This window comes from Schistocerca serialis, chromosome 2 (genome assembly GCF_023864345.2).
Source record: "Schistocerca serialis cubense isolate TAMUIC-IGC-003099 chromosome 2, iqSchSeri2.2, whole genome shotgun sequence".
Lineage (NCBI taxonomy): Eukaryota > Metazoa > Arthropoda > Insecta > Orthoptera > Acrididae > Schistocerca > Schistocerca serialis.
This window is the reverse complement of record NC_064639.1, coordinates 411,295,690-411,323,214: the sequence shown is the minus strand read 5'-3', so window position 1 is coordinate 411,323,214 and position 27,525 is coordinate 411,295,690. Positions and strand designations below refer to the sequence as shown.

The following is a 27,525-nucleotide window of genomic DNA, read 5'->3' as shown; positions in this document are numbered from 1 at the left end:
ATAAGCAATGGATAATTACACTAGAGAACTTAAGGATGAAAATAACTTCCATATGACATGTCAATACCAAGGAACACATCTCGATGAAACTTAGACTGTATATAAAAAGACAACTGCCACAGTACAGTACAGAATATACACTCCTGGAAATTGAAATAAGAACACCGTGAATTCATTGTCCCAGGAAGGGTAAACTTTATTGACACATTCCTGGGGTCAGATACATCACATGATCACACTGACAGAACCACAGGCACATAGACACAGGGAACAGAGCATGCACAATGTCGGCACTAGTACAGTGTATATCCACCTTTCGCAGCAATGCAGGCTGCTATTCTCCCATGGAGACGATCGTAGAGATGCTGGATGTAGTCCTGTGGAACGGCTTGCCATGCCATTTCCACCTGGCGCCTCAGTTGGACCAGCGTTCGTGCTGGACGTGCAGACCGTGTGAGACAACGCTTCATCCAGTCCCAAACATGCTCAATGGGGGACAGATCCGGAGATCTTGCTGGCCAGGGTAGTTGACTTACACCTTCTAGAGCACGTTGGGTGGCACGAGATACATGCGGACGTGCATTGTCCTGTTGGAACAGCAAGTTCCCTTGCCGGCCTAGGAATGGTAGAACGATGGGTTCGATGACGGTTTGGATGTACCGTGCACTATTCAGTGTCCCCTCGACGATCACCAGTGGTGTACGGCCAGTGTAGGAGATCGCTCCCCACACCATGATGCCGGGTGTTGGCCCTGTGTGCCTCGGTCGTATGCAGTCCTGATTGTGGCGCTCACCTGCACGGCGCCAAACACGCATACGACCATCATTGGCACCAAGGCAGAAGCGACTCTCATCGCTGAAGACGACACGTCTCCATTGGTCCCTCCATTCACGCCTGTCGCGACACCACTGGAGGCGGGCTGCACGATGTTGGGGCGTGAGCGGAAGACGGCCTAACGGTGTGCGGGACCGTAGCCCAGCTTCATGGAGACGGTTGCGAATGGTCCTCGCCGATACCCCAGGAGCAACAGTGTCCCTAATTTGCTGGGAAGTGGCGGTGCGGTCCCCTACGGCACTGCGTAGGATCCTACGGTCTTGGCGTGCATCCGTGCGTCGCTGCGGTCCGGTCCCAGGTCGACGGGCACGTGCACCTTCCGCTGACCACTGGCGACAACATCGATGTACTGTGGAGACCTCACGCCCCACGTGTTGAGCAATTCGGCGGTACGTCCACCCGGCCTCCCGCATGCTCACTATACGCCCTCGCTCAAAGTCCGTCAACTGCACATACGGTTCACGTCCACGCTGTCGCGGCATGCTACCAGTGTTAAAGACTGCGATGGAGTTCCGTATGCCACGGCAAACTGGCTGACACTGACGGCGGCGGTGCACAAATGCTGCGCAGCTAGCGCCATTCGACGGCCAACACCGCGGTTCCTGGTGTGTCCGCTGTGCTGTGCGTGTGATCATTGCTTGTACAGCCCTCTCGCAGTGTCCGGAGCAAGTATGGTGGGTCTGACACACCGGTGTCAATGTGTTCTTTTTTCCATTTCCAGGAGTGTAATTGAAAGATATATCCACTGATACAAATGTAAATGACACTTTTACTCAAAGACAATACTTACACTGAAGTCTCTGAAATTCAGGATGGCCCCCTAGAAATTACAAAAGGTGGGACATGATTCTTAATAGGGTGTGTGATCTCTATGGACAGAGGTGCATGCTCTGCAACACACTCCCATGCTGGCCACAAGGTTGTTAAGGAGTTCTTGTGGTTGGGCATTCCATTCTTCCACCAACATGGTTGACAGATGCTGGACGGTTGATGGTGCATGCTGATGTGATGCGATATGTTTTCCCAATGCATCCCACAAGTGCTCAATAGGATTTAAGTAGGGGGCATGGGCAGGTCAGTCCATTCACCAAATATTTTCTCATTTCAAGAACTCCTCCACCTGTACTTTTAGATGTGGTCGTGCATTGTCATGCATAAAAATGAGATCAGAACCAATAAACTGCTGGCAAGATGCATATGGAGAATAAGTACAGTGTCGCAGTAACATTGACTGGAGAGTGTGTCATGTTCAAAGATTTGGAGGTCAGCACACCCATGCAACAGTATGCCTCCCCACACCATAACACCTGGGCCATCACAACAATCATGTTCAACAATATGGGGGTGAGGACATGTAATGCACATAGAAATGACACAAGGGCTCCTAACCAACATTGTGATCAGCACGGGAGCACGTTGCAGAGTATGCATTGCTATCTATGGTGGTCACACACCTTATGAAGAACCACGTCCAACCTTTGTAATACCCCGGGGACCATCATGTATCATGTTGACTTCAGTGTAATTACTGTCTTTGAACAAAAGTGTCATTTATATTTGTCTCATTGTTTATTTCTTTAAGTTACCTTCTGTAGTATACTGTAGCAGTTCTTTCTATGTTTGGTCCAAGTTTCGCATTTTTGTAGGTTCATCTTCATGCATGTGCCAATATAACATTTGAATGACTAGATACTTGTTCCAGAAAGAAAACAGTGCATATAGTTCAACTATTTCTTCCCTTCTGTCATAAGTAGCAGTTTGTACGAGGATTTGCAGTGTGAGCTCACCTAAGCAAAACACTTATCACAGCTTAAGCTTTCAATGAAAGAACATGCCTGTTTTTACACAATTTGCTGTCACATAGAATCTTTATATCTTATTGGTATAACAACCATTCTGTAAGCCCAAATCACATAGTGGTAATTATGCCTAGGAATGTCACATAATCCCTACAAAAAGAAGACAGAGAAAACTGATGTTAACTCTCTAAGTCAATTTGGACCACATGAATAATGGAAGGTGGGATAGTCAAAAGGGCTTTGCGTTTTGAAGGGGAATGGCTGGACGAAAATTGTATTTGTGAGTGGGCTGCTTGATATGATCACATAGCTTGGTAATTTAATTCGGTACATATAAAATGATTGTTTTTCCAGCCTTTAATGCTCTTATCACTTCATCATAAATGGCAAAGCTATGAAAAACTTCTATTTAGACAACCACACTGATGAATGCAATATGATGTGCAACTTCTAAACAAACGCTTCAGAAATATGTTAAATAAAAAATGGATTTGGAAAGGATGAAATACAAAGATTTAAACTGCTTATATTCTACAAAAGGTCATAAGATGTGCAGAATAAGTCAGTCATAAGGCAATGTCAAACCATCAGTGACCAGTTAAATTTCAAATCTCCTGAAATCACAAGAAATTCCTAGTCTTCAGTGGCCTTGGGGTGAACTGAAGTTGTACAGTAAACTAGAAAGAGTTAAATTATAGCTGCAATGAGATTACAATAGGAAAGTGGAGAAATCTGAACTGAGAAGTCATTATACTATGTGCTTCCATGTAATAAAGCTTCTTATTATTAACTAAGTTTGGTTTTGGGTGAAATTATTTCGCTTGTCTCTACAGCACAAATATTTCAATAAACATCAAATAACTAAACTAAGCAAGTATGAGAGCAGAGTTGAAAAACAGTCACAGTAAGACGAAATGATGAACAGTATGCTGAAAGGGAACCAGTGAAAATTAACAGTGTATTATTGGATCAATTACCAAATTAGTATTTAACTGCGAATAATGAATAAGAAAATACTGAAATCATTAAGCAGAAGTTCATTTGAGAAACGGAGTGTCATATTTGAAAGTAAATTCACAACTTGCTTAAAACAGAATCAATAAAGGGAATGCACTGTCACTTTACCTGTGGTAGTGAGAAACGGAACATCAATGCACTCATAAAATTAAGCTGCTTAATGGATAATGGAGACACATGCTGGAAGTAACAAGAAAGGAAACAAAGACACATAAATGAGTAGGAAGAAGAGTGAATTGTAAATGTCATAGTGATTACTGTGAAAAGAAGAATGTTAGGTTGAAGGTAAACCAAGGAAATTTCAAGGAAATTTCATGCTGGCTTTCTCATGATAAAATGACTTACATGACGACATTGTGGTAGGCGACATCAAAACAATCAAAATGTATTTAAGTACCTGAAGCTAAAATGTGTACACACACACACACACACACACACACACACACACACACACACACAAAACTCAACTCATGCATGCATATGTGGCCACTGTCTCTGGCTGCCAAGGCCTCTCTCTCTCTCTCTCTCTCTCTCTCTCTCTCTATCTCTCTCTCTCTCTACTGTGTGTGTGTGTGTGTGTGTGTGTGTGTGTGTGTTGTTGGATTCTGATGATGGCCTGTTTGACCGACAGCTTTGTTTGGCAGTCTTTTTGTTGTGCCTATCTGCGAGTCAGCATCTCTGCTAAATTATGAGTAGCAACTATTCTTTTCATAATATTGTCATTATTCAATCCTGTTTTCCATTGTTTGAAGCTAAAACGGATATAGTTACTGCGTTTTTTTTTTTTTTTTTTTTTTTTTTTTAATTGACTGTACATTCATACAGGAAATTTTCACAAAATTCCAAAATTCTGTACAGTTGAATGAATTTCTGATGTACATTTATTTTTGCAGGGGAGAAAATCAGCCTGGTTGCGCATGTCATCATATTAGTATGTTTGTTCAATAGAACGAAATGTACTGAATAGCTACAGTAGAGCAAGAGATGGCACAGCCTGTGACACATGCCATTAAATAACACTCATTGAGCTATTATACAAAATTTTATGGTGTGGAAATGTACTGAATAGCTATAGAGAAAGAAATAGTTCGGGCTGTGACATATCCCATTAAATAACAGTGATTGAGTTGTTATACGAAATTTTATGGTATCTGAAAAAGTTGGTATATGTTTCAGTTTAGATTTCTCATTATTCTTACGCTGATCGGATGTTGTTTTCCATAACTGCAGAGTCAGTTGGCATGAGGGCAACACTACTAGTATGTGGATATTTACAATAATACCATATAAAAAAGAAATAAAAGACATATTATGTCCAGTGCACTACACTAAATAATTCTCAGTGTCGTTGTAAAATATGCTGCATACGCTGTGCAGTTTCAAAATATAGTTCAACTTGATGGACATACAGACAGACATAACCTACCAATAGCATGTTACAAACTGGAATGGAACACATGAATTCTGGACAAGAACTGTGGGTAAGTTAATATAGGAGCTTATGGCATAAAGAATGTTAAGAACAATGTAATTCAGTTAGGAGATGCTTTTTACAATTTCCACAAGACATTCATCACACACCTTCTGTTAATCATCTAGTAATCATTTTCCAGATTTGATGACTCAGTCTGCTTCATCTCAGCAGACAAGGGACCTACAATAGAAGCATCCATTATCTACTACGAATGTCCAGAGCTAGTGCCAGATATTTAATACTACCACTTACAATTACAAAATATGATTCGGTAACTCCATATTTATTAACTGCCAGATAGACAGATATTCAGTTACCATATTATCTTCACAAATGTTTTAAGGAGTTTTATTTTCTGTTACTCTATTCTCATTTATGGGCCCAAAAATAGCTGCTTTCCCACTATGTACCTTTAACTGGCTGAACAAACTTCATAATCAAAAGATAGAATATTTATAGTACAATATTAAAAATTGTGTTGCCATTTTACTGTTTATCATATAACTCCTCACTTCTCTCTCATCTCTTATAACCTGCTGCAGATGTTCATTTCCAGCATCAGTACTTTTATGATATAAAATATAAAATATTTGTTCTAGTCAACTAATGAACATAATTTTAACGGTCAACTGTAGTAAATATTTAAATGTCATGCCAATGAGCAATTATATCATTAGTAAAATCTCCCAAAATTGAGCATTCCATGGATGCACCTACAGAAGTTATCAATTTTCATACATGTATTGTTCGTTGCAGTTATATATTTTGGTTTCCCTAAATTACATGAGGCATATGCTCAGTAGGCTCCTTTGAAAAGGACAAGGTTGATTTCCTTTCCCATTCCGAGCTTGTGCACTATATCTAATGAGCTCATCACTGATGGGATGTTATATCCTAATCTTGGATCCTAGACATTAAATTTTACTTTTCTTTGAAGTGTGGGCTGAACTGAGTCATATTTACTGATCAAAACTGGTTACTAGAATGAAACTATCACCCAAAAAACTTGCTTTTCCAGATGCCCAACAACTGTTATTGCACATCCTACAGAACTAGCACTCCTTGCAAATAGGATATGATGGTGAACGAATTAGTCACAGCCTAGTGGTTATTTCCAGAATAAAACTTTCATTTTGTGGAAGGTTGTGCATGGAAATGAAACTTCCTGACAGATTATTTCTTAGATGAAAAGAATTTGGTTCTGCCGGTATCATTCATGTCTGAATGAGATTTTTAACACACAATAAATCATACAGAAGGTATGTGTCCCTCAGTTTCTAGTATCCTGTATCCAATTAGTGCTGGAACTGGTATGGGATCTTTCCAGTGTCACAGATAACTAACCACACCTATACCATAGGCTATTATTGTGATGGGGTCATGGCTCACAAAAGGGGTCTTTTCCAGCTACTAGAAAATATTTGGTAGATTACAAACATTTGTATGAAGGTAGACAACTACTCATCATACAGGAAAAGTGGCTGATTTCATAGCTGTGTAACTACCAACACCATCTGTGAACAGATACATGGATTAACTAGCATGGTATTTCGACTACCTTCTGTTTTCAGTTTAACAGTACTGGCATCACATAATATTCAGAATAACTGACACTTTAGCAGTATCATTGGAGCAACAGGCAAACAGAAGTTTTGTTTTAAACTGGGCAAAAGTACCACAGATACTTTAGAAATGAAACAAACTGTTTATGGCATTAAAGCAACGAATTGTAAAAACGTTTTTAACTGGTATGCAAGACTTTGTGACAGTAGAGAGATTGTTGAAGATAATACACATCTAGGAGCATCACAGACAGTTCAAGTCAAAGAAAATGCTCAAAAAGTATCAAAAATTCTTCGGATCAATCATTGTGCATCTACCAAGTTAATTGAGGAACTCACCGGTATTCTGCATTCCAAACGAAAATTTGGGCAAAGAGCTGATCTGTTGTTGATTTGTGCCCCACTTATTGACTGCAGTTTTGTGAAACTCTGCAGAGGTGTGGAAAGGTCAGCTATTAAGGATCCAGGCTTCACACCTTGCATCGTAACAGGCGACGAAATATGGTATTTTCAGTATGAGGCACTTACAAAACGCCAAAGCTTGGAATGAAAAGGACCAGAATCTCCAAGACCAAAAAAACTGTGCATGCAGAAAAACCATGCCAAGACACTGCTTACTGTTTTCTTTGATTCAAAAGAAATTACCCATAAAGAATTCATTCCAGAAGGTCAAATGCTGAATGCAGATTACTACTTGGATGTTTTAAATTGTTTATGGGAGAGGATTGTTCAGGTTAAATCTGAATACCAAAATCAAAGAATAGGACGTTCGTATCGTGGTGATTGAACACCCTTCTTATTCACCTCATTTGTGTCCGTGTGACTATTGGTTATTTTCCAAAGCTGAATATGGCAATGAAAGTGTTCTGATGCAATTTCAAATATCTAGGAGGCTACAACCGTGGTACTCGAGGCATATTCCAAGGCTGAGTATCAGAACTGTTTCAAACAATTTAATTTTTCAAAGTTTCCAGTTGTCCACAGACTCACAAGGAGCCCATTTTAAATAATAAGTCATGTAAACTAAATGTAAACATCTAGTGTTTTATTTCACATCAGTCATCTTCTTTGTGTGATGGAATGTATATAGCGGAGGCATCAAGTAATGAATAGGCATCAAGTAATGAATAGGCAGAAGTAAAAGGTGAATGCAAGCGAAGTGTGGATTTCAGAAGGCCATGGACAGAAGTTGAGTATACACTACAAAAATATTTATTGAGAGACTAAAACAGCAACAAAGAGGCATGAAAAGTCTTTCAAATTTCCTAATTCTTTATATATACAAACAACAGTCACCCTCTAAGACTAAGTGCCGAACAAAGTAAGCTTTCCCGTACCATCATAGCAGATATCTGGATAATAAAAGAAGATTTATGATGACAGATCACAAATAAATTATACACATAATAAATTAAATACATTAGAATGATGACAACAGCTACAAAGATCTTTATATTTCCACATGAACAAGCTTATAATTGAAATTGTGATTTCTGAGTCATTACCTAATCATTACTTAACCATAATATGGCATCCGGTCGTACTTTTTACAAATGCATTGTTTCTTCATGCACACTAATGTTTGTGCATTGCAACACCAAGAAGGACACATTGGACTGAAATGGACTTTACACCACAGATCAGACACCTAACAATACACAAATTATTACAGTTACAAAACTGTACGTGTTCTCTGACTTTGAGAATATCACATGGTGTGAAAGCCCTCATGTACCTTCTGGATATGTTTCTGGGGAACTGGAAGACCATACGAATCAAGCTGCTGACGAACCATACGAGCAACATCTCTGCAAATACGCAGGCCAAGTGAGCTATGGTACCTTTGTTCTTTGAAGAGTACTTGCATGTTCATCATCACATGTTGCCAGGTACTCTCTTTCTGAATATGACATGCAAAGTTCACTGAAGGAGGAGTCAAGATTGTAAATTGTATTCAGTGCACTCTACTAAATTACACTTGGAATTTGCTTGTCATGGAGAAAAACAGTGCAAGCTACCAGATTGTGATCAACATGGAAGAGTCGTACACATTTTATGTCATTATTGTACAGCATGTTGAAGTGGGACTTGAAAGACAGAATTACATTTTGCGACTCAACATAACAGCAATAATGTTCAGAGGCCCATTGTAGTCTGTTTCACTTTCTTGTTAAAGCATTACATTTTGCAGCTTAACATAACAGCAATAATATTCACAGACCCACTGCAGCCTGTGACATGTGTTTCCAGAACGTTGGACGTCAACACAATTTGCAAGTCCAGCCTACAGCAGATAGCATCAAACTGTTGATGCAGAAAGGATCACAAAATGGCGCAGTGATCACTGTTCAGTTAACAGTCCGTTACAGCCATGCAAACAAACTTATGGCCATCCCATATTATGATCACTGTGTGGTCCAGTACCCACTGATTAATGTGTACAATTCAATCCATTGATACACTTAGACATGCATTTTTGTCATAGGAGCATGCCCTGTATGAACCAAAGTATCGTAACTGCTAAAACAATTCATAGTAGAGAGAACAGTCTACTGCCTTAATTCACTCAAATGTCAATACTGTGCTCTCCAAGGCTGACAATGTATATTGGCACTTTCTTTCATAATTTACCCTCATTTCATGGCTCTCCATTCATTGAACTCAGTTCAACATCTCCCCTTTCAGTTTCACAAATGACGGTTCTGTTGCATTTAAATGTAAGTCACTTGTTACTGTAATTCTGTACTGTATGTACACTGTTCTACACAGCCACAGAGTTTGGAATCATTTAAACATTTTTTTTTCTTGGTGATGACGTTTTCACAAATCTCAATCTATGTATCTCTTAGGACTTACCAAGCAGTATTTGTAATAACCAGTTGTAATAAATCCAAAATCTTTGAAATTCAATGTCCTCTTTAATCCTCTGCACATTCTGTAATTTATTTATTCAGTGTTTTAATCTTCTTTCACTTCTCACAGAGCTCCAATCTGGTTTTCCTCTTCACGTTCAAACACGTTCCTTACATTTGTTTTATATGTCATCTACAACTCAGGATGTTCTCATGTAAGGAATGAAGATGCCTACCTACACTGATAAAAGTAAACGTATAGAGCAATGTTTGAGTCATAAACCTTAAGTCCCATTACTTTACTTGTAAAGTTGATGGGAATAGGAACTTCCTTGACACAGTCTGAGGCACTGTCATATATCTGCTTCATTATGATACTTTCCTTTGGATAGTAGTGGCATTACTGTTTATTGTTCCAAAGTTCGGTAGGGATGAGAAGAAATAATTTTCCAGTGTCTTGGTGAAGAAAGTAGTCCGTCTTCCATGTTAAATTCTGGAGAAACCACAGAAATAAACATCAGCACTTCCTAGTGAGGATTTGAATGTCATTTACCTCAGACATGACCGCAGTATCTTAAACATTGTTAGCACACTTGGTACTTTACTTTCATAATACTACTGGTTATAGCATTAACTTAACCCCTTCAACATATTTTCTTCCAATATATAAAATTTCTGCCAATTTCAACAACTTTTTTTTATTTTTCTGTAAGTTCTGCCTTAAAAAACTACTTGTTGGATTATAACAATTTCTTCTGCAGTTTGACGTAACTGGTCACATACCATAAAATGGGATATAATATGCAAAGGTGAAGTTCCCAAATGTCGTTGACAAGGAAAGCAGCTTAGAATGTATTGTCAAACTGAATTTATGGACATCAAATATGAGGTTTTGTCTTTGTTAACAAAGGAAAGAATTCATGACAGTGAAATCTTTACCAGAAATGTTCTGGCATTCACCAAAACTGATTTAGAGAGACCGATGAAAACTGAAACCATGATGTCTGGATGAGGATTTGAATATAACTGCCCCTGAATTTGCATCCAATGCCGTAACCACAGGTCTACAGCACATGGACTAGCAAGCAGAGCCTGTCGGTGTGTATACATGCTGTGTGGTTTTTATCTGTATAATGGATGATTACCCATATAAGCATATCACTGTATGAAGATGTCTTTTTTAATGCAATGAATGAACTGTACAATATTTGCAGCAAACACAAATTGAAAGCACATATGCATTTTAAGCATTCATGAATGACAAACTTGTTTTTGAAACATGCAACATATGCATTAATTGTAACTTTATGAAACTGTAACTGATTATTAATAATCTTTATATGTCTGCAAAAGGGTGGCTTATGCCAACCTTGAAATTAGCTAATCTGACTGCGTCACTCATATCACCATTAAACCGAAAGCTACTTTATATTAATACTTTTACGCTATTCTGAGTCTCTATAAAAAGGCTTTGTGCTTCGCTATCAAGCAAGCTATAACTATATAGTAATTAAAAGTATTTTTTTTTTTTGGCAAATATAAGCCAGACTATAAATTTTAATTTTTTTCAATTCATCACAAAATAGTTTCACCAAAAACTTACAGGGGAGGTGAGCTATGCAAAACTTGAGGTCATTTCCCAACCAATAGATCTTATCTGATTTTCATAGCAGCTTTATTCCACATCTACTACAGAAACTGATTAGTTTTACATGTAGATGTACCATTTTTAAGTGCAGCCAACACAATATTCTTATCTTTAATATAAAGCTTTCATCTTTTGGTGTTATCTGTAACACCCCCACCACATCACATCACATCACATCAATTCCAACTTGATGTACATTTCCTTTCTTGTCATTAATACCTATCTATAATCTGTTATTCCTTCCAACAAAAAAACTAAGTACTGAACTGAAAGATACGTTGTGCACATATCTGTAGAATTCCAAATCCAGAAACTTTATTATACTTCAGTTAAAATAACTTTTTGATTGACTTTTCAGTGAGACAATTGGTAGGAGCAATGCTTTAGCTAAAAACAGTTTTTTCTAAGGTTGCACATGCTTACTGTGTAGCCTGTTTAGTAGATATATGTGAGGCCTCGCCACATCAGGCAGATTACGCAAAGTGGGAAGGTGAGACCTAAATATGGAATGATGTCTGTATCTCAACAAATAATGTTTTAATGCAAATTAAGTAAAGCTATATCCATTGCTAAAGTATATTCATAAATGTTTTAGTCTCTGCATGGAATGCATATAACTGCTATTTTCAAATTGGTGTTTTCCTAACTATGCAGCCTTTATCAGGTAACTTTTGTGCTAAAAATATTGATTCTTTTGTATCTTCTACTTTCAAATCAGTCTGACAATGAGCTGGTTAATCTTTCTTTATCAGTGTTAGATATTATGGCACTTTAAAATTAAGCTGCCTACCAAACTGTATTTGGAGAGTTTACAATGAAATATGTGGTCACCGAATACTTTATGTGTGGTTTGATTATGTCACATGTTTCTGCAATGAAATGTAATTAACATTTCAAAATTGTTTTTGTAGTGGTAAGGAAAACCACATCTCAGACAATCTGGAGTAAATATACCGGGTGACCAAAAAGTCAGTATAAATTTGAAAACTGAATAAATCATGGAATAATGTAGATAGAGAGATACAAATTGACACACATGCTTGGAATGATATGGGGTTTTATTAGAATCAAAAAAATACAAAAGTTCAAAAAATGCCCGACAGATGGCGCTTCATCTGATAAGAATAGCAATATTTAGCATAACAAAGTACGACAAAGCAAAGATGATGTTCTTTACAGGAAATGCTCAATATGTCCACCATCACTCCTCAACAATAGCTGTAGTCGAGGAATAATGTTGTGAACAGCACCGTAAAGCATGTCTGGAGTTATGGTGAGGCGTTGGCGTCGGATGTTGTCTTTCAGCATCCCTAGAGATATTGGTCGATCACGATACACATGCGACTTCAGGTAACCCCAAAGCCAATAATTGCACGGACTGTAGTCTGGGAACATGGGAGGCCAAGCATGATGAAAGTGGTGGCTGAGCACACGATCATCACCAAATGACGCGCGCAAGAGATCTTTCACGCGTCATTTTGTGAACTTAGCTTTTTTTTTTGTTCTAATAAAACCCCACGTCATTCCAAGCATGTGTGTCATTTTTTACCTCTCTATCTACATTATTCCATGGTTTATTAAGTTTTCAAATTTATAATGACTTTTTGATCACCCGGTATTTGATATAACATCATACTCGAAGATATTGTCGTGCTATGCTCAATCCACTGATGTGTTATCTGTTTCATAGGTGCTTTATCAAATCAGTGACAGCCACAGCTGAGATTTACATTGCATTAACAGGCACTTTCATTTGTTTCAGGAGTCAAATGGCGACAAACTTTCATAGAACAGTGGTTTATTTATCTACAGCAGTCATACCATCCTCAGTATTTCATAATTAGTTTGAGACAAAGAAATAAGATTTCTGAAAAATCATGGTATGCAAAGGGTGGGTATTTTTCTATTTGTTTAACACTTGAAATTTTTTTTTAATTTACTGTGATACAGGAGCAACAATAGGTTTTTCCCTTCAATAAAATATTTACCTTTTCAAAGGCATTCAACAGCTCATGAAGAGTACAATGATACAGCACTATTGACAACAAAACTTTTTGCACAACAAATACCTGGTTCCATGTCACTGGCCATCCGGTAATCTTTCTTTTCAAGTCTACACAGAAATTTGGTACTTCATGACATTTATTGTATGAGACTGAACACTAGCCTAATGGTTATTATTCACCCTTAAATATGTGATTATGATATCAAGGTATGTATTGCACATAATAGAGAAGCTGTCCCTACAGCCACCATTCCTACTGCCCTCCCCAATACCAATGACAACAATTTGCAAGTACAAATTTTGTGTCAGTTGATGTACTCATGCAACTACTGATCACATGAGCGCACAGCAGATTTCATACTACCTGCCAACACTATTGTCTGTCAATCAGAAAGTTATTTTATTCAAGCTCTACCGTCCAAACTAGCGATACATAAATAGATTAACAAATACATCTTCACTCTCACAGATGGTCCCTTGTGCAGCTGTTGGTATAGCCAGGATTTAAAAACTAGCATCTGCATACATATTTAGACACTATGATGTATGGAAAAATCTGAAACACAGCATTGGAGAAATATCAGAAATTTACAATGGTTTTGAAAATAACTGATCTCTTTCGAAACTTTTACATTGCTTCATAGTAATGAAACAAATCTGGATATTGTTCATGTAGAAACAGAAGGGGGCAAAGCTGAAGGGCTATCTCAAGAGAAAAATTGGACAAACAGGCATAATGTTATCTCCATTTCCCTATGTTTCATATATGCGAGAAAGTGGAAAAAGGACAGCATGCAGGAGGAAGGAAATGCTCTTTTCTATGGGGAAATACTGTGCATTTCTTACTTGTGTCGTGCAGAGGAATCTTCCAGCTTCTTTGTTAGAGAATGACACTCCTCTCTCAGTTTTTCCATGACTAGATTCTGGGACTGAATCATACCTTCTAGTTCAGCAACAGTTTTGACTGAAATGAGATTTAGAATAATCTCATTTTCTTCATATTTATTACAACACAGAAACTGTGTTTTGTTTCCAGTTAGTCAACAAGTGATTGACTCATTTAACAATGTTCATCAGAAATTTACTTAGCAAACACAAAAATAATTATATTGTACATTTCCAGTGTCCCATGTACGAGGGACATTCAATATTAGAGAGACAAACTGGTGTCGAGGGGGAGGGGGGGGGAGGGGGAACTGAGTATTTTTACAAAATGAGACTTTTACTACTTATCAACATAATCCCCACCAATATTATTAATACACTTGCCCCAATGATGAACAAGGTTTTTTTTATTTTTTTAAATACATATTTCATGCAAAGAAATCTTTGCCTTGTTGTTTGAGCCACGTTTCCACAAATTATTTCACCTCCTCATTGCAGCTGAATTTTTTCCCCATGTAATGCCTCCTTAAGTGTACCAAACAAATAAAAATCTTGTTTAGAAAAGGCTCACCTTTCCTTTCAAATCAATACACATTTTGCATCTTGTTTCCTATAGTTGTTGCATTAACCCTTTTGGGACCCACCTTGTGCTTGTTTTGCTGTACCTGATCTTGTTACTAACAACATTATGAACTGTGCCAACACTTACTGCAACTGTTTTTTCTCCACACATCAAAAAACGTTTTGCATCACCTCAGTTCCTAGAGTTCCAGAACCTATACAGAAAATTGGAATAGAGATAAACATAAACATCATTTCCACCCTTTTTATTGCTCATGAAAACCACACATTGCATATTGTACCACCATACAGTGAGACCTTCAGAGGTGCATTGATGCTCACCTGTATTTGCCGCGGCATACTATTCACAAGTTCATCAAGGCACTGTTGGTCCATGTTGTCCCACTCCTCAATGGCGATTCGGCGTAGATCCCTCAGACTGGTTGGTGGGTTACATCATCCATAAACAGCCCTTTTCCATTTATCCCAGGCATGTTCAATAGGGTTTATGTCTGGATGTCTGGAGAGCACGCTGGCCACTCTAGTCAAGCAATGTCATTATCCTGAAGGAAGTCATTCACAAGATGTGCATGAGTGGGGTGTGAATTGTCGTCCATGAAGATGAATGCCTTCCCAATATGCTGTTGATATGGTTGCACTATTGTTCGGAGGATGGCATTCACATATCGACCAGCTGTTATGGGGCCTTCCATGACCACCAGCGGCATATGTCGGCCCCACATAATGCCACCCCAAAACAGCAGGGAACCTCCATCTTGCTGCACTTCCTTGACAGTGTGTCTAAGGCATTCAGCCTGACCGGGTTGCCTCTAAACATGTCTCTGAAGATTGTCTGGTTGAAGGCATATGCGGCACTCATTGGTGAAGAGAATGTGATGCCAATTCTGAGCAGTCCATTTGGCATGGTGTTGGGGCCATCTGTACCGCGCTGCATGGTGTCGTGGTTGCAAAGATGGACCTTACCATGGATGAAGGGAGGGACGTTGCGCATCATGCAGCTTATTGCACACAGTTTAAGTCGTAACATGACATCCTGTGGCTGCACGAAAAGAATTATTCAACATGGTGGCGTTGCTGTCAGGGTTCCTCCGAGCCATAATCCACAGGCAACCGTTATCCATTGTAGTAGTAGCCCTTGGGCAGCCTGAGCGAGACATGTCATCGACAGTTCCTGTCTCTCTATCTCATCCATGTCCGAACAACATTGCTTTGGTTCACTCCGAGACACCTGGACACTTCCCTTGTTGAAAGTCCTTCCTGGCACAAAGTAACAATGCAGATGCGATCGACCATGGTATTGACCGTCTAGGCATGGTTGAACTACAGACAACACGAGCCGTGTAACTCCTTCGTGGTGGAATGACTGGAACTGATCGGCTCTCCGACCCCTTCCGTCTAATAGGCGCTGCTCATTCATGGCTGTTTACATCTTTGGGCAGGTTTAGTGACATCTCTGAACAGTCAAAGGGACTGTCTCTATGATACAATGTCCACAGTCAATGTCTATCTTCAGGAGTTCTGGGAACTGGGGTGATGCAAAACTTTTTTTGATTTGTGTATATGTTTAACATCAGTCTTTACAAACAATATTGTCAATGTGTGTTTCGATCTAAGCAGCTGATACTTAAATTGGCTGGCCAGGACGCTGCACATCATCAATCACTGAGAGTTGGCCATTTCTGAACTGTTCCACCCACCTATAAAAATTTATGCTGTTCACAAAACTTTCACCATACTGTAAAATCTTTTGAGAAAAGATTTTATTTGGCTTTCACCTTTAGGGGGTAAAAAAAAAAAAAAATAATAAACACCAGATCACTGAACATTGTTCAAGTAATGCGGAAATTTAGCAGATACACAGTTGTTAAATGCAATATTGAGGTTACAGACAAAACAATTTTCATCCATCAGCTTAAGTCATGAAAGTACAAAATTTCTCCTACAAACTGTTTCTCTTCTACATCAATTTGGCTCCTTAATTATTGAATGTCCCTTGTATTTTGCCAAAGACACTGACATGCAAATCATCCAACAACATGTCTGTTCAGTTCATACCCAGAAGTCTCTCCTCTTATGTCTGGACCAAATCATTTTAAACTGAGTGAAGGTGACAGTAAAAAAACAATGAACTCTGTTGAAACAAAATAATTAGTAACAAACTGCAAATAACTAGTCTACTGTTTTACAATGTAACATGTTTGGCAGGACTAGGGAAGGGTGAGCAGGACACTGCATGAATTTCATCATGCCTGAATGTGTAAATTGTGAGGATAAAAATTGTTTATTGTGTGTGCAATATATTTCTTTGTACCGGTTCCCTCAAATCATTATGTACATCATATATCAAGTTACTATCTGCTAAGTCCACCATGCTATCTTGAAAGCTAGTACTGTCCCTCCCACCCCCCTCCCAACTCAACATGATCATCACAAAGAAGCAATCAGTGGGCTAGACCCCATGTTAAAATTTTTAAGACACTACAATGAACAAGCACTGTGTCACAGATTAATTTCTAAAAGAGAAAGTTAAATTCACTATTGTGACTTTTTTCACAAAAACATACAACATATACATGTTTCTAGCTTTCTCAAATCTTCTAATTTAAAATTCGTTAATTTTCACACAATTTAAACATAAAACTGAAACAGTTACAATCAAAAGCTAAGACAGTCAAAAATTTTTTGCTATTGACAAAATATTGCCACTGAAACAGAAGAAATTCCATTTTATGGAATTACTCTAATTTCTTAATAATAAGTTCAATGTCTTAGATACAGAATCAAATTACAAACATTAGAAACACAATTTCCAGAAACAAATGGACTAGTATTACAAAAGTGACCTAATGAAACTGTTTTGGAACAACACGATCTTAAGGAAGAAAAAAATGGCGGAAATGGGGTGAGAAGGGCAGGAGGGAGTGGGCAGAGACTTGTCACAAAAATACATACCACTGACTCAGGAATTTTGCGCACACACACACACACACACACACACACACACACACACACACAGATAACAATAATTATGTATTAATCAAGTAATTATGAAAGTTGATGAAGAAACAGAAGTTTCTACAGTTACAAGAAAATGCCGGTAGCTGTAAGTTCCGATTTTTAATCAGTAGATCAACTGACTAGTGACAGTTACAGATCGTTGAACAAACCAGTTTACAACTTTCAATGATAAATTCATAAATAACAGATGAATTAAATATGCAGTTTCCACAAAGGTGGTGTCACTCACTGATCAGTGTTGAAGAGATCTGCAGTAACATTTTTGGCCCAAGGCAAATTCAGGGGGCATTGACAAATCAGTCACCATGTCCCAGAGCACTATTTACAGGAATGCATTGAACGCTTTCATTTTTACTAGAAACCATTGGATTCAGCTCCAGAAAATAGTTCCAAATCTATTTTAAACAAGAGTGGTCGATATTAAAATTAAGAAAATGAGAGCTTTAGGAATTTGTGGCAGTCATATTACAAGCTGAAGATGATATGATGTTAGCTGTAGCGAGGCTATTTCATTTGTTTTGATGCACTTAGCAGTATATCACAGATGAGATTATGATACAAACTACGAGGATTATTCAATAGATAATGCTCCAATTTTTTTTACAGCCATTAACACACATAGAAGAAAATGTCTTTTTTAGGTGCATAAATCTGACGTTACTTCTGCACTTGTGCAACATTTCAATCTATTCCAACATGTGGAGGAGCAATTGTGAATCATCAAAAAGGTGCTAAAACGCACTCTCTGTAAGCAACAAGCTGTAATTGAATTCATGGTCGCAGAAAAAGAAACTGTGGGGAACATCCATAAACATTTGTGCGCAGTGCACAGTAATGATGAAGTTGATATGAGTACTGTTGGACAACAGGTAAAGAGAATTAAAGTATCACAAAGTGCAGAAACTGAGCTACATGATCAGCACATTCTGAGTGTTGTGCCACAGTCAGTGCTTCCGATAGGGTGAAGATCACAGATGCCACAGACCACAAGTTTTAAAGAAAATCTATTTCGTCTCAACTGTTGGAGCAGTTTGGAGGCCAATATAGAGGCCTTTCTGACACAGATCATTATAGGTGACACAACCTGGATGCATTGAGCCAGAAACAAAACTGCAGTCACTGAAGTGGCAATATCTGCAATCACCCAAAAGAAAGAAATTCAAGAAGGCTCCCTCTGCTGGCAAAGTTGTGATTACAGTCTTCTGGGATAATGGTGTTGTCATCCTTATGGATGTGTTGCCAAAAGGCTCAGCCATTTGTTCAGAGGCATATGTGAAGACTGAACAAACTCAAGAACCATTTTCTAAAAATGTTTGATTTGACAAAAAATCAAATAGAAATCTTGCTCCAACAAGACAATGCATGCCCACACACATCGCTGCCTCATTCGTCATATAGCCCAGACCTGGCTATCTCGGACTTCCATCTGCTTGGGCCACTTCAGGATTCTCTATGTGAGACACAATTTGAAGATTACACAGCAAAAACATAGCTACGAGCACAGTACAAGAACTTTCTCCAGCAAAAAATATATGGTCTTTCACGACACTGGCATAAAGCCATAGTACATGATGGAGACAATGCAGAAAAATAATACACGTAACTGATATCTCAGCTGTTACAGTCTCCAGATTCTAGCTCTTCGGAATAAGTATGTTCTGAGGAAAAAAAAAAAAAAAAAAAAAAAAAAAAAAAAAAAAAAAAAAAAAAAAAAAAAAAAATGTGGAGCATTACTTACTGACTGACCCCCATACATTAGATGGTGTGAGAGAAGAAAACATGGCTAAATTTCATTGACATGTGACAGGAACAGCTAGATTCACATTCTTTTCTTTGTTTATGCCAGTCTCTATAAAAACTGAGTACTATCTTCAGATTTAAAACTAAAATATTTTCTATGACTGTGGTCATACTCATACTGAGTCTTCTTCTTCCAATAATCCCACCTCTAATGGGTTGTGCTGTACCCTAGATTTGGCAGTATTTATTATTATTATTATTATTATTAAACTTTAAGGCCATGTGCCCTTCCTTTTGGTGCAGCCATCAGCTACACAAAGTAGGAAAGACATGTGCAGCCACCTGTCTGTGAACTGTGTAAACTTCTCTGTGTGTGACTACATTTTAGCCGTTTGTGTTTAGTATTTTATGAGGCGGAGATGTGAGGTAGTCAAAACTGTGGCAGAGAATGTGATCCGGCTGTCCCAGTAGTGGATGTCACTGAGTTATGAGAGGTGTCCTCTTTTGTGGCCGGACAGTGGACATACGGGAGGCGGTAGGTAATTGGAGAGATGAAGTGCAGGAGGTCTGTTTCTGGACAAGGTTGAGAGGGTAATTTCAATTAGTGAAGGCCTCAGTGGGACCTTGGAGAGGGTCTGTTTAACACTACAGACATGATGACCACAGGTGACTACTAGGCTTTATGGAAAGGACTTCTTGGTATGAAATTGATGGCAGCTATCAAAGTGGAGGTATTGTAGGTGGTTGGTAAGTTTCATATGAACAGAGCTTCTGATGTAGTCGTCCTTGAGGTGGAGGTCAACAACACCAAGAAAGATGGCTTGTTGGGTTGAGGAGACCCAGATGAAGCGAATGGGGGAGAAGGTTTTGAGGAACTGGAGGAATGTGGATAGGGTGTCCTCACTCTTGGTCCAGATCACGAAGATGTCATCCATGAATCTGAACCAGGTGAGAAGTTTTAGACTCTGAGAAATTAGAAAGAAACCCTCTACATGACCCATGAGAAGGTTGACATAAGACAGTGCCATGTGGGTGTCCATTGCTGTACCACAGATTTGTTTGTAGCTCAGGCCTTCAAATGAGAAGTAAATGTGCTTGAGGACAAAGGCTCCACCATTGTGGTTATGAACGGCAGGGATTACTTGGGGAAGGGTATCCACTGGCTGTCAGATATGTCCACCTACAAACGCTGCCACTTTGAAGTCCAGGAAGTCCAGCAGGATCTCTAGTCCCTTCTCAAATCATTATGTCCATCCCAGAACCTCTCCCCTGATTCTACCTCTCTCCTCACCCCACCACGCCATGCACTTCTACCTTCTACATGCTTCCCATAGTTCATAAGCTGAACCACCCAGGATGTCACATTGTAGCTCGTTACTGTGCTCCCAATGAGAATGTCTCCGCTCTCGTATACCAACGTCTTCATCCTATATATATCCTTATATACATAGAAGACACCAATCATTTTCTCCGCCAACTCTCCACAGTTCCTGTTCCTTTAACACCCAGCAGCCTATTTGTCACCATCCATGCCCCTTCCCTCCACACTAACATCCCAAATGCCCGTGGCATTGCACTTTTGAACACTACCTTTCCAATTGCCTGTCAGACTCCAGGCCTACAACCTCCTTCCAGATCAGCATGATCAACTATATCTTCACCCACAACTACTTCTCCTTTGATGGTGTCATCTACAAACAAATTTGTGGTAAAGCAATGGGCACCTGCATGTCACCATCCTATGCCAACCTATTCGTGGGCCATCTAGAAGAATCCTTCCTAATCACTCAAAATCTGAAACTCATCACCTACTTAAGATTCAGTGAAAATATCTTTGTGATTTGGACTGAGGGTGAAGATGCCTTATCCACTTTTCTCCAGAACCTCAACACCTTCTCCCCCATTTGCTTCATCTGGTTCTCCTCAACCCAACATGTCACCTTCCCTGATGCTGACCTCTACCTAAAGGATGGCTGCATCACTATCTCCGTCCACATCAAACATACCAATCACCAGTAACACCTTCACTCTGACAGCTGCAACCCATTCCATACCAAGAAGTCCCTTCCATACAGCTTAGCCACCCCTGGTCATCACATCTGTAGTCATGAACAGCCCTCTCCAAATATGCCAAAGGTTTCACTGAGGCCTTCACAGACTCGAAATTACTCTCCTAATCTTGTCCACAAACACATCCTGTGCCTCTCTCTCCAGTCACCTACCACCACCCACACACCCACTGTATGGCCAAAAAGGAGCATGTCTCTTGTAACTCAGTACCACCCAGGACTGGAGCACCTGAATCAAATTCTCCACCAGGGTTTAGACAACCTCATGTCATGCTGTGAAATAAGAATCTTACCTGCTATCCTCTCCACTCCTCCCACATTTTTATTTGCCCCCCCCCCCCCCCCCCAAACCTACACATTTTTGTCCATCCCTATCCCACCCATGCTCACAAACCCTTGCCTCATGGTTCATATCTCTGGAATAAACATAGATGGAAGACCTGTCCCATACATCCTCCAACTAAAACTTACTCCAGTCTGTCAAAGGCATCTCTCATCCCATCAAAGGCAGGACTACCTGTGAAAGCAGCTATGTGTTCTACAAATTAGGCTGCAACAACTGTGCTGCTTTTTAAGTGGGCATAACAAATAACAAGCTGTCTGTCCACATTTATTGCCACCTCCGAACTGGGTCAAGAGACATCTGGATCACCCAGTTTCTGAACAGCTGCACAAAACGATTTGCTTCACTTTAATCAATGTTTCACAGATTGTGCCATCAGGATGCGTCCTTCCAACACAAGCTTCTCTGAACTCGCAGTTGGTAGCTCTCCTTGCAATACATTCTTCATTCTTGGCTTCAACCTTCACTAATCCCTGTCCTCCAACCCCTCCCTACTCCCACACTAGCACTATCCTTGCCTTCTATTCCCTATTCCACCAACACACCTATTAGTCTTTTCCCTTTCTTTCTGCCTCACCCCCACCTCGCACGTCTCCCGACTCTGACCCTCTCACCCTTGGATTGCTGCTTATGTCACACACAGGCACAGCCAGCAGTTGGGTCCAAGTAGCTGTAGACAGTGGCCGTGTGTGTGTGTGTGTGTGTGTGTGTGTGTGTGTGTGTGTGTTTTCTGCTTCTGAAATATGATTTTTTTGTCTGAAAGATAAAAGTCTGTCCCCGTCTGCAGCTCAGTGCCTCCTCTATGTGGTGAGTAACAATCTATCATTTTGATATTATTGTTATTCCATCCTGGACTTGCAATTGTTTGTTCAAAGAATTTTATGAGTACTATGACTTGCAAAGAGTAGAAACTTACACAATTCAATGAAAGAGTACAGGAAAGTAGTAAACATAATGTGAGAAATCTGACAGCTGAACCACTGTACAGCTTTCATGTCATTTGACTATACATGCAAGAATCACCAGAGAATTGATTAAATGGTTTCATTTCTTCAGTATAAAAAAAAAAAAAAAAAAAACACCTCTTTTCAAACTTGTGACATCCTAAATATTTAGAAAATTTGTGTGGAAATTAAATGAAACAGTCATTAAAATGTAAGAGAGGCTGAAGTGCAGTGAAACACATTTTTATCGTTAGGACAACATTAGAGGCATCCAACTGCAGCTGGTTGGTTTCCAGTGGCATCAAAAGAAGATGATAATGTGTTACATGTCTCTTGCAAAATTTCGTTGCTTACTGCTAAATCAGAAAAATAACACACAATTGCTGCCAGCTGAGAGTGAGGTCCTGTGTACTGTACTACACAAGCTGCCATCTGATGTTATAAGAAAGTCCTTTTAAGCTATAACACAATACAGAAATGAGTCAATAAGACATACAATGATGCAGAAGGTTCCCTAGATGATTTAACTGAGTTTTCTTTACAGCTTGATGCATACCGGCATATTTCAACACACAATGAAGCTTCACTTTTTGCAGATATTTGTTTCATAAAAGATGAAAAAAAAAAATCAAGAGATATTATCCACAAACAAATTTAGAAGCAGATACTAAAGGAGAAACTATATTTAATGTATTGGAACATTATTTTATAAAAAAAGTGGATTCCTCTTCATACTATGGTTTGTTGCTGCTGACGATGCACTGGTATCAAATGTAGCTGTCATGCATTATGCAATTCTCATAAAATATTTGGTTGCAAGAAGCTTAGTGACTGTCTTCACTGCTTAATGTGGCATGTTATTACAGCAGCTGACTAGATCATATGCACTGCTCTCAATGGCAGACAGTTTTGAAAACAATGAAGATTTCAATCATTTACCATTGCGTACAAAAGTTTGTTGGGTACCAAATGGTGGTGGTTGTTGTTGTTGTTGTTATTGATGATGTTATGGTCTTCAGTCCAGAAACTGGTTTTATGCAGCTCTCCATGCTACCCTATCCTGTGCAAACTTCATCATCTCCAAGTACCTACTGCAACCTACATCCTTCTGAATCTGCTTAGTGTATTCATCTATTGGTCTCCCTCTACGATTTTTACCCTCCACACTGCCCTCCAATGCTAAATCTGTGATCCCTTGATGCCTCAGAACATGTCCTACCAACCGGTCCCTTCTTCTTGTCAAGTTGTGCCACAAACTCCTCTTCTCCCCAATTCTATTCAATACCTCCTCATTAGTTATGTGATCTACCCATCTAATCTTCAGCATTCTTCTGTAGCACCACATTTTGAAAGCCTCTATTCTCTTCCTGTCTAAACTATTTATCGTCCATGTTTCACTTCCATACATGGCTACACTCCATACATACACTTTCAGAAAAGACTTACTGACACTTAAATCTGTACTCGATGTTAACAAATTTTTCTTCTTCAGAAATGCTTTCCTTGCCATTGCCAGTCTACATTTTATATCCTCTCTACTTTGACCATCATCAGCTATTTTGCTCCCCAAATAGCAAAACTCATCTACTACTTTAAGTGCCTCATTTCCTAATCTAATTCTCTCAGCATCACCTGATTTAATTCAACTACATTCCATTATCATTGTTTTGGTTTTGTTGATGTTCATATTATATCCTCCTTTCAAGACACTGTCCATTCCGTTCTACTGCTCTTCTAGGTCCTTTGCTGTCTCTGACAGAATTACAATGTCATTGGAAAACCTCAAAGTTTTTATATCTTCTCCATGGATTTTAATTCCTACTCCAAAATTTTCTTTTCTTTCCTTTACTGCTTGCTTAATATACAGATTGAATAACATCGGGGAGAGGCTAGAACCCTGTCTCACTCCCTTCCCAACCACTGCTTTCCTTTCATGTCCCTTGGCTCTTATAACTGCCATCTGGTTTCTGTACAAATTGTAAATAGCCTTTCGTTCGCTCTATATTACCCTTGGCCCCTTCAGAATTTGAAAGAGAGTATTCTAGTCAATATTGTCAAAAGCTTTCTCCAAGTCTACAAATGATAGAAATGTAGGTTTGCCTATCAGTAATCCATCTTCTAAGGTAAGTTGTAGGGTCAGTATTGCTTCACGTGTTTCAACATTTCTACAGAATTCGACCTGATCTTCCTGAAGGTCAGCTTCTACCGGTTTTTCCATTCGTCTGTAAACAATTCACATTAGTATTTTGCAGCCGTGACTTATTAAACTGATAGTTAGGTAATTTTCACATCTGTAAACACCTGCTTTCTTTGGGATTGGAATTATTATATTCTTCTTGAAGTCTGAGGGTATTTTGCCTGTCTCATACATCTTGCTCACCAGATGGTAGAGTTTTGTGAGGACTGGCTCTCCCAAGGCTGTCAGTAGTTCTAATGGAATGTTGTCTACTCCCGGGGCCTTGTTTCGACTCAGGTCTTTCAGTGCTCTGTCAAACCCGTCACACAGGATCATATCCCCCATTTCATCTTCATCTATATCCTCTTCCATTTCCATAATATTGCCCTCCAGTAAATCACCCTTTATAGACCCTTGCATAGTACCAAATGGTACTAATACAAAAACATTTTCAGATATCTTGGTTTCAGTTGCTAGGAGACAATCTTAATCTCATCAAAACAGAAGAAACTATTTTTGTGTTCGTGTCAACACTTGCCTTCCTCTGTCAAAACAAATTGTGTAGATATTCAGAAAATTTGCCAAAAGTTGGGCATCCTTAGCTCATTCACTGCTACACATAGTAATGGATGTTTCAGCGTCAAGCCAGGCCAGGCCGAGGTGTCAGGTGTAAGGCTCTGCCGTGATCGACAGTGGCCACATGGCAGTCAATGTGTTAAACAACATTTTAGAAAGAGATTTCAGGGTATTCTTAACAGGATTGTCCTTAACACGATCTTACCAAGTCTACAAACACCAGAACTGTCAGTGCAAGTGGAGTTCAAACAACTGCTAACAAATGAAGAGTTAAAATTCCAATTAAAAATGGATACTGAGAATTAAGGCTTCAAGGGCAAACTGCAGAATTGTATTCGATTTTATGGACTGCAGCAAAAAAATTTTCATTGCATTCCCATTGCCACATTTAGCAGAAAGAAGATTCATTGCATCCTTAATAGTGGAACACAGCAATTTAAGACTAATGGTCACCAACACAGTGCATAAAATTTTTATCCTTTCATTACTTCACATTAAAACAATTTTTAATATATGCATTTCTTAAGCAAGTTTGTAATCATTAGTCTTACTGGGATCTTTTAATAAAGTAAAGTATTTTTTCCAATAAATGATACAGTACCCTTCACCTAAGGTGGGCACCATTGAATCACTGTTCAAAAATTGAGTTATGAATCAAAAAAGTTGAAATACTATGGGTTACATCGTTGATCTCAATAATGGGAGCTGGTGGCCCCCTCCCTCAAACACCCTGAAAACTTGAGTATTCCCCTGCCCTTCCTGAGTAGAGAGCAGTAGACCAAATAACATTGGGAAGCAATGATTTACAATGAGGAGCAATTTAAATAAAACTACAGTTCTTTAAGTGCAGAAAACCGCAATCCAAGAACTCTTGAACTACATACAATTTAATCAAAGAACTTCATAATCTTTAGTTCATGAAATAATGTGTTACCAGCAATAACATTATTGGCATCTATATATACACTATGTGATCAAAGGTATCCAGACACCTGGTTGAAAATGACTTATGAGTTCGTGGAACCCTCCATCGGTAATGCTAGAATTCAATATTGGTGTTGGCCCACCCTTAGTCCAGATGACAGCTTCCACTCTCGCAGGCATACGTTCAATCAGGTGCTGGAAGGTTTCTTGGGAAATGGCAGCCCATTCTTCACGGAGTGCTGCACTGAGGAGAGGTATCGATGTCAGTTGGTGAGGCCTGGCACGAAGTCGGCGTTCCAAAACATCTGAAAGGTGTTCTATACGGTTCAGGTCAGCACTCTGTGCAGGCCAATACATTACAGGGATGTTAGTGTCATGTAATCACTCTGCCACAGGCCGTGCATTATGAACCGGTGCTCAATTGTGTTGAAAGATGCAATCGCCATTCCCGGATTGCTCTTCAACAGTGGGAAGCAAGGAGGTGCTTAAAACATCAATGTAGGTCTGTGCTGTGGCTGTGCCAAGCAAATCAACAAGAGGTGGAAGCCCCCTCCATGAAAAACACGACCACACCATAACAGCACTGCCTCCGAATTTTACTGTTGGCACTACACATGCTGGCAGATGATGCTCACCGGCCATTCGCCATACCCACACCCTTCCATTGGATTGCCACATTGAGTACCATGATTCGTCACTCCACACAACATTTTTCCACAGTTCAATTGCCCAAGGTTTACGCTCCTTACACCAAGCGAGGCATCATTTGGCATTTACCGGCATGATGTGTGGCTCGTGAGCAGCTGCTTGACCATGAAGAACTTGCAGTGGATCCTGATGCAGTTTGGAATTCCTGTGTGGTGGTCTGGATAGATGTCTGCTTATTACACATTATGACTCTCTTCAACTGTCGGCGGTCTCTGTCAGTCAACAGACTTGGTCGGCCTGAACGCTTTTGTGCTGTACATGTCCCTTCACGTTTCCACTTCACTATCGCATCGGAAACAGTGGACCTAGGGATGTTTAGGAGTGTGGAAATCTTGCATACAGACTTATGACACATGTGACATGCAATCA

The 27,525-nt window shown here is 39.4% G+C and overlaps 1 protein-coding gene across 5 annotated transcripts in view; it reads right to left on the bottom strand.

Annotated features, from left to right (window-relative positions):
- Positions 1–27,525, bottom strand: part of LOC126457249 (serologically defined colon cancer antigen 8 homolog) — a 234,878-nt gene that overhangs the window by 35,059 nt on the left and 172,294 nt on the right. For 4 of the 5 annotated variants that reach the window (XM_050093402.1, XM_050093404.1, XM_050093403.1 and 1 more), the window contains exon 10: positions 14,038–14,155. The exons of the other annotated variant lie outside the window; for it this stretch is intronic. In XM_050093402.1, coding sequence (XP_049949359.1) covers positions 14,038–14,155 — 118 coding nt within the window. The remainder of the gene's footprint in view (positions 1–14,037; positions 14,156–27,525) is intronic. 5 annotated transcript variants of the gene reach the window in all.